General features: G+C 42.1%; 1 protein-coding gene across 1 annotated transcript in view; it reads right to left on the bottom strand.

Annotated features, from left to right (window-relative positions):
• Positions 1 to 1,295: 1,295 nt before the first annotated feature.
• Positions 1,296 to 14,180, bottom strand: part of chchd3a (coiled-coil-helix-coiled-coil-helix domain containing 3a) — a 111,534-nt gene continuing 98,649 nt past the window's right edge. The window contains exons 8-9 of the mRNA XM_049567025.1: positions 7,275 to 7,410; positions 1,296 to 2,013 (exon numbers count right to left, since the gene is read on the bottom strand). Coding sequence (XP_049422982.1) covers positions 1,990 to 2,013; positions 7,275 to 7,410 — 160 coding nt within the window. The 3' untranslated portion in view covers positions 1,296 to 1,989. The remainder of the gene's footprint in view (positions 2,014 to 7,274; positions 7,411 to 14,180) is intronic.

Below are 14,180 nucleotides of genomic sequence, written 5' to 3'. Positions count from 1 at the left end.
ATATACAAGCTATTGCTAGGATGAAATGTTTTCATAGAGGCTTTGCAACTTTATAAACGTTGTTAAGGTCATGGAGGAGGCCTTTAAAAGGTAAGGTAAGCCCCATGTTTGGATCTCATGATTCTCTAATCATTCTTTAATTATATTAGAGGGGATATAATCTTGTTACAGACAGAATACACCGTTAAATCACTTATCTTGGCTCGGAGGTACTGGGTCAAATGGAGGAGCCATGCAGCTTGTGCCAAAGTCACTGGGGGAAAAACAAGTTGGGGGGAAAAAAAAAACCCAGAAGAGGCTCGGTCTGCTGTGTGGACGGAGAAACACCTGCCATGAACTCCAATACCAATTATCCCTAACCTTTAGAAAACCCCTCAAAAGCACGCACACACACACACACGCTACATAATAGAAGTCAACCCCTCACCCCTTTGAGACTCCAGAAGTCAAAAGGCAAAAGGACAGCTGACTGACAGACAGAGGGGGGATTAGTCACAACGAATCACATGCTTGCACGCACACGCACAGCCTCCCTCGCTCCCGCTCTCTCTGTCCGTCACACACACACACACTTTCTTCCTCTGATGCAGAATTAAGATAACGTCCCCTCTGCGATCACCTGCCTCCACATCAAACCCAGACGGCGTCCCTCTGACGTCCACTCCCACACACACACAGCGACTGCATAAAAAGTGTGTGGATGGCTGCATTACTACCCCGCCCACACGTACACACTGTCAAGCCAGACACACACACACACACACACACACACACATACATACAGTGTCTGTCTATCCAGTTAAACCCAACCCAGAGAGTCTGGCAGAGTGCAGACAGCGTAGAGAAGCCGTCTCCTCCAAGGCAACATTAGCCTGGGAGACTGAGCAGAGAGGAAACACACTCCAGTAAGGAAGAAGAGACAGAAAGAAGTACATAAGTAAAAGGAAAGAGGGACAATGAGGGGATAAGGAAGAGGTGGAAATCCCTGGTCTTTCTCTGAATAGCTAGAGCGCACCGAGGATTCATACAACAGAGCTATATAAAGAAAGAAAGAAAGAAAGAAAGATAGATGATGAACCAGAACATCTGGGATGAATATTTCCCCCCCGCGCTTCAGTTCCCCTCTCTTGGGCTCATTCACTCCGTTTGGCGAAATGTCGTCGTGACAACATGAGGGGCCGCGTATCCATCAAAGATGTACAATACTTGCTGTAATTAGCATAAAATACACACACACACATGAGACAGAGACAGAGCCCGAACTGAATATTTATGGAGAAAAAGTTCAACAACAGTTCCTGCATCGTTTCGTCTTTTTATTTCCTCTGATCAGACGTTGTCACAAGTGTTGGTTGGGATGAATGCTCAACACAGCAGATTGTTACATTATTAACATAACACAAACTCACAAGAACAGATGCAAAGAAGAAACAGATGCGTACATGTGTATTTCGTGTACAGGGTAGTGCAGTAGGAGCAGGAAAACAATGAATTATGGACAGCAAAATAGGACTGACTTTTATTAGTAAAAATAGACTTTTATTTCGCTAACGATATGTGAGTGGAATGAGAGGGGATGGGTCAAAGTGATTTGTAACAGAGGTCGCTTTGTTGTGGTCTTCCAGGTTTATATTTACTGTCCTTATAGCGGGCCGAGCTCAAGCCTGCTGGGTCTCATCACTTCTTCGTCTTCTCCAAAATCTTAGAGTGTCACTGCCTCCCTACGTACTCACAGGAGAGATAGACAGAAGGTAAGAGAGGTAGGGAAGGAGATAGGAATCAAGGGGTAAAAGGTGTCTATTTCTCTATCAGGGTGCCGTGTTCGGTGCCTCTAGTCTGGTCCGGTTCGGTTCGCCGTGTTGGTTTTGAGGGTGCGTGTCTTGGTGCTGACTCATTCCTCACTTTCCTCCACTCTGGTTTGTCAGTCGGTCAATAATCAGTAATCCCACACAATAAACTCTTCATTGCTCTCTCCTTTTATTAACTTCCTTAACCTCCGGTCCTCAACTTGTTCTGCAGATAAAAAAAAAAGAGAGAAAAGTGCATTAGAGGGATGGAGCGGCAAAAAATAAATAAAAAATCTAAATAGACAAACAAATAAACAGAAGAGAACGACATTATGTCCCGCAGGAGAGGCAAGACAGAGAGAGGGAGGCCTGAGAGTACAATAAAAGGGTGGAGGATGGAGTGAGTGTAAGAGGATGGAAGTGAGTTGGTAGAGAGAAAGACCCGAGGGCAGTGGATTCCATGTTAGCGATAAGTGCAACCACAAATCCCCAGCACTCCCTGTCAGTAACCATTTGAACTGGCCTATTGCAGCTGATGCCACTGGATGAAAACTGCCTAAGAGAAGACCAGTGAAAGAAAGACAGAAGAGTGACAAAAAAAAATATCTTCCTCCCCACTGACCAACTATATAATGGTGTTGTGGGTGAGATAAGTCCATGTCAGTAACATTTCATTTCTGCAAAGAAATCTGAGTTTATTTTTTGTGCTCTATTGATCTGCCCATAAAATGATTATTGACACAAACAAGTCTGCCGAACACTCCAGTACACTGTAAAATCCAGATGAGGTTTTGGGGGCAGACTTTGAAGAGATCACTTGAAGGATAACTCTAGATTGTTAGGAAACGGGCATATTTTGATCATTACTATTGGTTATGATAACTTAGAGTACCAAATGAGAAGATCTCTGAACATGGCAACATCAAGTAAGTATGTTACGATTTCTTTCTTTTTTTTTCTTTTTGAGATCTCTGCCGATCAACACATTTACACACAGGCATACAAACATCTAAAACGCACACACAAAAAAAATACAAAAGGTAACTAAAGTTATTCCCAAAAAATCAATTCAGAGACATTTAGCAAGAGTATTGTAGAAAATTCTTTATACTTTTCAAAGGTAGAGGTTTTTATTTTCATGGGCCTGTTATTAATCAATAGTACCAACATATATTTTTTATTATCTCGAAACAAATAAGATTTTTAAAAACCTTTATTTACATGTTTTTCAGCGTTTATATGCACAAACATTCAGCACATACACCCCACCCTCCTGAAGCAACCAAAAATTAAAACATAATGGAGAGAAAAATAAATTAATAACTGATAATGAATAAAATATATAAAAGAATTATTTCGTAATTATTATTCATTCATTTTTCGTAACTGCTTATCCTGCTGGGGGTCACAGAGGGGCTGGAGCCTATCCCAGCTGACATTGGGTGAGAGGTAGGGTACACCCTGGACAGGTCACCAGACTATCACAGGGCTGACACATAGAGACAGACAACCATTCACACTCACATTCACACCTACGGCCAGTCTAGAGTCAATGAGTCACTGAAGGAGAAAGCAGGAGTTTAACGTTGGAGAGGAAAGCCGCAGTACACGGAGAGGGTTTGAACCAGGAACCCTCTTGCTTTAAGGCGACAATCTAACCACCTGTGCTGCCCTATTTTATTAATAACTATTAATAATAAATAATTGAAAACAAAGGAGTGGCTTATTGATTATTATAATCTAGCTAGTATAAAAGTTAACTGTATACACACAGACATAAACACGCATACATATGTGCACACATATGCAGGCATATGCAGCATAGACACATATAAAGATATATATATATACCAACATATCTCAATATACATCATTAAATACAAACAGACAGATATGTTTAACGTCTTTGGGCAAGTGAAATAAGGCACTTATTTAAGCCAAAGTATCCTGACTTATTCCTAGTCCTAATACCTAGAACATAAAGTAGCAACATTAGAGGAAAGAGATTTACTACAGTGTCAGTGAAAATGATTTCTATTCTGAGCTTAGTTGTAGAGATAGGTCTCCAACCTATGCTTATGTCCAGGTCAGTATATGTACAGATATATCGTTAAACTTCAACTAATAACTCAGGCTATTATTTGCTGAAATTACTGGCTTATCAACAGGCTTATATTAGGGACAGGTGTTTATACGGGACAGGCCTTTAATTTCTGTCACACAAAACTGTTGCGCAGTAAAGATGGGAAATACAATCAAATTGTTTATTTAAACTGGTTTGAGTATTACTTACATAAAAATTAGGCTTCACATAACATATTAATTATGAATCATTCATTTGATCGAGCTCTGAGAGACAGTGCATCTACAGAGAGAGAGTTACGGCGCTCAAGGATTACGGCATCGGGCGTACTGACACAACACCACTTTATCCTGTTAAAACAATACTCACAACTTGGATTCATTCTTACGGAAAAAACCCTTTTGATGCTTTTATGCTTTTTTAAGGACCCTTAGAGACTAAGGGAATATGAATAACTTACAGGGTAATCGAGGAATGGACACAGAGTTTGACGTAGCCAACAACCTGCTTTTATAAATCCAAAGAACCTCTACCAACCAGACCAGGCCTCTAATTGAGACAGGCCTTTATTTGTCAAAATGTGTAGCCACACTGGGCTAATAAAAGGGACTGGGCGTTTATTTGGGACTCTGCTTTTAATTGAAGTTTTACTGCAACTGTGCTGGGTTTATTAGTAATAACGTATTGTTTACATTTGTTTTCTCCACCAGGGAAGTGTAGCTATCCGGGGGTTTCTTAAAAACCTCTATGGTAGGGTTGGACAATGTCAATATATTGATATGACTGGATATTGTCTTGATTTTGGATATCGTAACATCACAAGTTTTGTCTTTTCCTGGTTTTAAAGGCTGCATTACAGTAAAGTGATATAATTTAGTGAACTTATCAGACTGTTGATGATGACTACTGATGAGATTTGTCAATCTCCCTACTCTATGGGTGTCAGTGTGGCCTCAGATCTCGGTAATTAACTTTACTATAATCACTGATTGGACAGATGGCCAAAGCACATCTATTACATCAAAAGCAAAAAGATCTTCTGAGCCAAGATTTACTGCCGTCTAAAAAATGTTGAAAGGACAAATTAAATCAACATGTACGCAAGCAGGAGCAGTTTTGATTGAAACGGCGATATTAAAGATGATGTCATATGAGCCGGCTCTTTTTCCATTTCGAACCTCACAGCACCCTCTGAAACCAAAAAACAGAGATCTCGCTCAGCCCTTTGAGAGTAAAAGGGAGATGGAAGGGTCAGTCTAAAAAATGAAGTGGAGAAGGAAAAGATAGGGAGCAAGAGGCGGTCATGCGGTGAGAATATGGAATGAGGGAGGCAAGCAGTGGATGGAGAGATCGGCTTCCATGATAAACTCTTATTCATAGAGGCAGAGGGAGAGAGAAAGAGAGACTTTATCTGTCCTTTCGACTGCCTCTTCCTCACTGTTTGCTATCTGGACCTGTTAAGTGCTGAATGCATTAGAAATGTGACTAGGGATGAAGGGATGGTGGATGGAGGGAGTGAAGGAGGGATGGCGGCAGGGCAGAGAGGGCACAAAAGAGAGGGAAAGTGGGTCTAAATGTTATCACTGACTGTGGCGATAAGAACGCTAATTATCAGCAACAAAAGGCCGGGCGGCTGACAACGCCTCTCTCTCGGGCTGACTCCAGTTGAAGGGTCAATATTGTAAAAGTGAGATTTGGGGGGATTTGGTTCTTCATCCCCAGCGAGATGGCATCTTAGACATCCCCATCTATACCCGTGGTGCTGCAGTTTTTAGTGGAATTTAAGATTTGAAAGGAAAGGACGAAGAAGGGGAAAGAGATCTTGTTGTTTGAAAACGGTATGACCTATGCCATCGAGTGTCTTTGACAGAAAGGGCGAGGAGATGAGAGGCGGCTGTTAGAGGGCAGGTTTGGATCTCCTGACCTCCGGAGGTCAAAGTCACGTCCTTTGACATTTGTTCTCAGCGCAGCTTCCTGCTCGGCTCTGATAAAGCTGCGTAAACATCCTAATCACGACGCTGCATCAGCTCATATCAATCCTCCTTCATTCCTTCTCCCTATTTTGTCGGCTGTGTAATTCTGCATATTACTCCTTTAAAGCCTTATCACAGAACTGTTTATATTTTTTTTCTGCACCTAATGACTTTAAAAGCAAGTCTTACACAGATAAGCGCAGACGAACAGGAGTGTGCTGTGATTGCCGTAGGGTGATAAACACAAGCGGATTAACATATCGTCTCAGGCTTGCTTCCAAACAATTTACAAGATCATAACAGCATCCGGACTATGAACATACCCTCGCTGAATCCTGACGAGGCTACAGGTAGCTGTTTTAAACTCACACACACATACATCTACACGATGAATAAAACATTGTGCAATTTACATGATGTATAGCTTAAAAATCTGCCTGCATCTGACTTTTAGATCTCATACTAATATCCGCAAGAGTGAGCGAGAGACACAAAACTCAGTTTTCCTCATTTCCGGCAAAACAATGCAATTCTACACAAAAAAAATCTAATAGAAAAGCTCTATGAATGCAAATTGAGCCTTTTTGGGACCAAGTGATGTTACATATTGCAAAGTGAGAGAGGGGGAATCAAGTTAATATCAACCTGAGTGACATTACCATTACCATACAGTGTGACTGTGGGAGACAGAGGGCAAAAAAACATTTGCACTTGGCAATGAAAGGAGAGAGCATGGAAAGGACAATGGTATCCAACTAGCAGCAGCTACTCCCCTGGTCTTATTACATTAAAACACACACAGAGACAGTCAGGGGAACGCCTGTGTCAGCAGGTATTATGGAAATAGACCGTAAGGTTTAAACCGGCTATTTAGAGTGAGCTTTACTCAGGCGCCAGTAGCCTGGTGGAAATTATATTCTCCTGTCTAAAAGCAAGGAGCCAGCACATGTAAATGGATGCTAGTGTGTATATGTGTGTGTGTGTGTGTTACATTAATTCATTTAGATTTAAAAAGGGAACTGTAGCTACCATGCACATCTATGATCCCTATGACGTATGCTGTAACTAACACACACATGGGGCTACTTTGTAATACACACATCGATTCAACTGAAAGCTACACTACAGGATAAGGAGGCACTAACTTACATATCATTTGTCCACGAGGGTGCATGCACATGCTTGCCATTCTTTTCAAAGGGAAAAAACATGTTATTTTGGAGGGTTTTAAAATATAAAGTTTAAGTATTTTCCTCATGTGCAAAGAGTATAGTTGCACACGATGAAAACTCATTCAGTTCACTTAACAGGCATTAAAACACATATACATACATGAATATGCAAAAGATCTTAGCGTAGTGTATCAAATGATGCTTATATGAAATATGACAAACGATAAAAGACAAATCGCTTCATTCAGTAAACACGCACCTGTTTGGCGTTGTTGACACACTGGAGGTAAAGGGCTGCTATGTTGGAGCAGTTGAGGGTTTTTCCGACGTTCTCCTTGTAACATGCGAGGATCTGGCCCTGCAGGTCTGCACACACAGGATACGCCTCATACCGCCTGCGGGGGGTGAGAAGGGGAGAGAAGCGGTGTGAAAACAGGGAGAAATATGGTGTTAAAATTGAGGGCAGGGTGGGAGTTAAAAGGAAATATAAAAGCGTCAAAAAGAGGGACAGTGATAAACGTGTGAGTGAGAAAAGAGAGGCAAAGGTGGACAGAAAATGAAGGAAACATGGAAAACGTGTAAGGATGGGTAATGCAGAGGGTTTGACAGAATGAGAAGAGGAATACAGACATAATATTTAGGGCTGCAATGAATAATCGACAAAAATCGATGACCATAATAGTCCATTAGTTTGTGACATCATTGGCTGCAATGTAAGTAGTGGCCCAATGACGATAGTGACATTGCTTTCTTGAGTGAAGTATACGATAGCATGAACACCTTCACAACCAAAAACCTTTAAAGTGTGAGAGTATTTTACTGGTAACTTGGCCAAAAAGGTTGCTAACTGTAACATTTGTAGCATGGAAGCACAGTAATTACACTGGAGCATCTTAAAATCAGGCACGTTGGCTCTCTGTTTGATGCAGACCTCGGTAAGTTTGATTGCTTGCTGGCAAGCCAGCTAAGTTAGCTTGATGTTACAGGCCTTGTTCTTCACATTATGAGCTGTTACGTTTTATATTTTGTAATACATTTTCTCTTAATCAATATATTAATGGCGTTGAGAGCAAGCAGCAACCTCCAGGGCTGAAAAACGCTTAAGTGCCAAATACTGCAGTTCCTCTACTGGCCACTTGAGGCTGGTTCCAGAAGCGAATCAATCCCAACAGACCCCCATATTAAAATCTTTGATATAACAAGAGACCTGGATACAGTGATAAACGCGGGGCCCAATTCACTCCTATGAAAGTTGCTCAATGGCACATGAGGCCGACATGGTTCAACCGCTACATATGAAGTTCCCTGGATGATCCTGGTATTAGAAGCACCCATAGAAGCAGCTAACTTTTGGTTTATCGCTCCAGTAACTTGAATGGGGATAAACATATAATTTAATATAATCATGCAGCTCTTCTAGACTTTCCAAATGTTACCGGACTGAGTGGATCAAATCCTGATCGTGGAACGAGAAAAATGTATTCACTGATTTCCACACATCTCTTTTGCCATTTACGTCAAAGGGAAAAAGTCTGTTTGGGCTGCAGGGCATCACATGATGGATACAGGAAATTTCAGCACCACTGTTTAGCCTCCATGAAAATTTGCATCAAAGCCTGGTGCACTTCCTGGGGGCCTTGTTAAAATGCCCAAATGTACAGCAGAAATAAACATGTTTACAGGCTTGTACAAAAAAATTATTTTGGTCTCTATTGCTGATTTCCTTGTTAATGACAATTGTACAGGGGGTTAATTATTATTAAGCCCGGTGCACAGCTTCACCTTCTCGTCAAAATACGGTCACTTCTGGCTCTAAATCAAGATGGCAACAGCTTAAATGCAGAACTCCAAGCTTCAGAATGGGAGTCCACAAACCAGTGGGTGACATCACAGTAGCTACATCCATTGATTTTGCACAGTCTATGGTCAAAACGATCCCTGCTCACATGTGCGCTAACTTCACAATCCTAAATGTTGCATCTTTCATGGCAACATTTACCGTTACAGCTGGAGATTGTGTTGCTGTCGTGGCAACTGCACTACATACAAAACTAGAGAATTTGATATCTTTGTAAATCGCAAAAAAATTTACAACTCCTGTCTATGTGTGTTGTTTGAGCTTGTTTCGTGAATGTGAAGAAAAAGCCCAAATACCCAGAACCATTCTGTTGCTATGGCAACCTGCTTGGTCCATTATGACAGGACTTACATCTGCATTAGTTCATTAAAAGACGTATTTTTGAAGAACTCTTTTTTAAGTTAGGACATGCATAGAACAACCTAAAGCTAAATTTAAAAGCTGATCTCTAAATAAGACCCATTCATAAATTGTCAGTCAGTCAATTTGCATGTCACATGAAATCATATAAACACATTTTTACGAATACTCAATTTGTTTCACATGATGTGTTATTCAACTATCCAAATAGTCACTGCAGACCTCGTATTATTGGTTTGGAAAATGAGATGTCAATGGTCATTTATCTCAGGAGAGTCTGTGCATTAGAGCCCACTGAGCTATACTACAGTCTCCAGTGTATACACCCCCTGGCTTTTCTATCACCGCTGTCACTACATCTCAAAACACCTGAAGCAAGAATCAACATTACTGTATCTGCTGGAGAGGAGGTCAGAGGCCAATCCAGCCTCCACAGTTTGCCGGGGCGATGTGTGTATTACAACATATCGACAGAGAGGTCAGAAGGTTTTCTAAAAAATGGACCATAAGAGGGTGTCAAATAAAGCCTCCAACAATGGTTTCATCCCCTAAGAAGGGAGATTCATCAGCGCTGTGGGACTGCACAGAAGAGACCCAACTTGACAAATCAATGTGCGATGCAGAGAAAACAACAGAGGAGACTTGGTTTAATCTACACAAGCAAAAAGGCTTAGCTGCTGCAATGTGATGATGATAATGATGATGAGGTAGAAATTACCGGCACCCTAAGTATACCTTCCCTTAAATTGGTCTGCTACTGCCCTGCTCTTATGTCTTCCCGCCAAAAAAATCTAAAGGCTGCACAATAAGAGAGTATTGATCACTCTACCGGGTAGTAGTGAATCCATCTATTGATTCAGAATCTTTCTCTCAAAGAGTCAACCATTTACAAACTGGGTAGCTGACTGTCACCTTGGAGTGGTCTAAATGGCAAATTCAATCTCTTAGCATCCACTAGGAGGTTGTAGTTGTTGTAGACTGTGCATGCTAATGTCTGGTTATAGGCTACACACCACTAGCTTAGCACGCCCAAGTCTGTCCTTGAGGTCTGCCACTGCTTCACTGCTGCCGTCTTGGCTGGTACCATCCAGATGCTAGCACTCCTAATGGTAGATGCTACACTAAATTTCAGTGCATTTAAATGAGACTCTTAGGTTAGATGCATGCAAGAGTTGGATCCTTCAGCCCATCTCAGCAGTGGGATGTACCACCAGCACTGCTGCCTCGCCCAGTGTTTAACTGCTTTTGTCTGTCTCTTCACACACCCCATAAAAATCCATAATGACGACACATGTGCATGCTAGGGCTATTATGCTAATGGCGGTGTCATCGTTTTGTTCACACCAGTGCTCAGGACACTCCATCTGCCTCACTAAACGGCTTGCACGGGTGTGAAAGAGATTTGCCCGTCAGCAACTCTGGAGATCTCAAAGGAATATTGGGGCTGAAGCTGAGACCCTGCAGTCAGAATCAGATGTTTGATTTGCCCCCTGGAGTGAGAAATTACCCCCCGTTGGATACAAAGCAGAGGATTGGACACACGGATCATTACCCAGGGTGCAATGCTGCAGCTAGCTGGTGCAGTGTGTGCACTGTATGTGCATCACCACATGGTCATATTGGTGAGGGAGGCCGGGAAAATCTATAGTCCTTGTAAGTGCAGGTCAGTGACAATTAGTGACAATGTGAGAGGCACTCTCCACACCTTCAACAACTTCAACAGAAGTGTGATTAATCAATACACTTCATCATTTACCACTAAAAACAGCTCAGAGGTCAAACAGGGAAGCAAATATTCCAACTAAAGCCAGTAAGGCATAGTGCAAAGGATAAAAATTGTCAATTTGGACACACACTCATTTATTTTCTTGCCTAGAGTTGGATGAGGAGTTTAATATTACTCTTATGTCTGTATGGTAAATATGAAGCTTAATCCAAAGGACTGTTTGCTTAGCTTAGCCAGAGACTAAAGCAGGGCCATTTCTTGGCCGGGACATGTCTTCCTGGACAAACAATGCCTTAATTTGTGAGCTATTGGACTGAGCCATATATATCCACATATAATCTAAACCAAAGGGCAACCTCCAGGGTTGAAAAATGCAGCCAATGCTAAGTGCCAAAAGCTAAAGTTCTTTCCAAGTTTACAGACTGGCACAAAAAACGGTTTTGGCCATGACGCCTATGTGGAAGGAGAATTTTTATAAAACTCACTTGTTTACATTTTATGAAGGCTTAAAGTTATGCACAGTCAAGGGCAGGGCTGCTTGAGTGACAGACCATTACCCCTTTTCGACAGTCATGGGCTAGCTTGGTTTGGCTTGGCTTGGTTTTGGGCCATCAGCCCAGCAAAGCAGGGATGTGCATTTCCATTACAACAGGTCTACCTTCTTAAAGGTGTGTCTTAAACTGATGACGGCTCCTCTTGAATGATGACGTTTAAAAGCAGAGTGCTGATCCACGGCTGCAGTCCCCTGTTATTTTTGATGCATGTGTTTTTACACTGCAGGGCAGGTAAAAGAAAACCTGTTGGAGGTGAGCTGTTTGCAGAGGTGCAGTAAGTGCCTGTTGTCTTCAGCTCTTCATCAACATCTCACTACAGCTGTTTCTGCTTTCACTTTCCTCCCTGCCTCCTTTATTGAAGAAAAGCTGCTAAAGTTCCACTACTTCAGTAATAACACATTTATTTTCCTACAGATTCTTCACAATAAAAGTCCCAAGTTGATTTGTTATGTAGAAACTTCTATTGTGAAGCAGCGAAATATGTTAAGTTTTTGAGCAGCAACTTCACCCAACTTTTAATACAGCTGGTAACGAACATGAAACAGTAAAATAAAGCAGATACCTAAAGTAAAAACAGGATGCAGGAGAGAAACTAAACTCCAAACCAGAGCTTCAGTTAGAAGCTACAGACGTACTGAGAGCTGAACACACAGAGACAGGGAGAGTCTCACATCACACATGCTTGTTTGGGGGGGGGGGTGGTCAGCGAGACGTCACGCTACCTGCTTGAGGGCAGGTGGCCTGGCTTTTGGACCTACTCCAGAGAGGGTCCATCTCTGGTGCAGCTTGGCATAGCACGGTGCGTCTAAACTGACTATGGAAGTCGCAGCATGACTTTATTGGCGCGGCCAAGAGTGACAATGGAAAAAGGGTACAAGAGCCACACTCTATCTTCTCTCCATGGTAACTTCTGGCTCCAAAATCCAAGATGGCAACATCCAAAATGGCTTGAGGCTTCAAAACAGGATTTCTCAGACTAACGGGTGATGTCACGGTAGCTGCGTCCATTACTTTATACAGTCTATGATCTAAACATTTGCTGTGAACCACATAGTTTCTGTCCAAGCTTGACCTGAGTCCGAACCATGGCAGTAGTTTTGGGCCCAGATACATTAAAAAAAACACATAATTTATACTATATTTCTACTATTTTTTTTCTTTCCATTTTTTGTTCAGCACGGCAGCTGACATATGTGACACCGTATCCGATGTGTGCTCTATCCTATCTAATGTTCAGCACAGCCCCAAAAAGTCATATGCCATATTTATTAAATAGAGATTGTGTAACTTTTCTCCTCATTAGTGAGAGGCAGAAGTCGGGATGGGTTGATGGCCGACATAGCCCATACATTATTCATGACATAACACAGACTATAAGGTCTGCGTCTAAAAAACAAACAAAAAGAAAATGCGGTGAAACTAAAGAGAACCCGACCCAATTCAAGCCTGGGGAAATTCTGAGAAGTTACAGCCCAGCCTTGCCCAAACCCAGAGAGTCGGGCTTGGCCCAAAAGTGAATCAAAGCTCCAGTTGTAACTTCTATATTTACTGTACAGATATGTCTGTGGTATCAGCGTTCTCATCTAACTCCCGGCAACAAACTGAATGAGCATATTTCCCAAAATGTGGAACCACTCCTTCAAATTTTGTTTGATTCCACGGTAGGTCTTATCACTTTGAGCGCAGACTGGAACATTATGCTGTTGGGTGCGGAGAGGGTTCTGCATTTGTGGATCCACTGGGGAGGAATTCAGTCATTTGCTGGGAGGCATGACAAGGCCATTGCTCTGCGTCAGGGTATTGAACGATGACAGCAGCGCTAGCAGAAATCGCTGCCGTCCTATTCCTATGGATCCTGGCGCTCATTTATTACACCGCCTATGGGCATCTGCAGGGACGAGACGAGCCACATACACCCACTAATTACTTTCTTAAGCGTTTGCGTTAATGCCAGGTGCATCCTGCTGATACAAACCACAGTGTTTATCACCAGTAATGGCCTCTGAGAGAGAGAGAGAGAGAGAGAAAGAGAAAGGAGGACAGAGGAAGCGAGGGAGAGAGAAAAGGATGAGGGGGGCGGATAGAAGTGAAGAGCATTTCTTGATGAGGAACTAGACAGTGGTACTTCTATTTTTGCTTGCTCTCTGGTTCTCTCAGTGGGGAAGGGGCTGAGACAGTGGTTGAGTTTATCATGGAGACAATAACACTGTCACATACACTCTGTGGCGGCACGCTGCATCCTCTATCATCTATCATTAAGATTAACATTAAGTTCCTGCAGCCAACCACAAAGCTGGTAGAGAGCGACTCCAACCCTCCCTCCTCCCCATCTTTACATTTGGTGCTCTCATCTCACTTATAACTGCTGTAGTGCAGCACCGTGAGCAGATGCACAATATTTCACAGCAAATAATACACGCACTCATTTGTGGTCATTTTAAAACTATCTGGAAAGAGAAGCTTTTTTAAGTTTTCACGTCACTTATTGGCCTTAGGTGATCACCAAATTCTTTCAGCCTGGTTATGGAAATACATTCAAATCATTGTGCTCAGTTTGAGGCAAGCTTGGAGGGATTTTGATTCTTGTATTTAATTACAGCATGCACCAACAGTACTTCCCTACATAGCTAGAGTATATCAAATAGCACAAAAAACAAGACCAACATT

Source organism: Epinephelus fuscoguttatus, linkage group LG22 (genome assembly GCF_011397635.1).
Source record: "Epinephelus fuscoguttatus linkage group LG22, E.fuscoguttatus.final_Chr_v1".
NCBI lineage: Eukaryota > Metazoa > Chordata > Actinopteri > Perciformes > Serranidae > Epinephelus > Epinephelus fuscoguttatus.
Note: the sequence above shows the minus strand (reverse complement) of the source record. Positions and strands in the feature narration are given on the sequence as shown.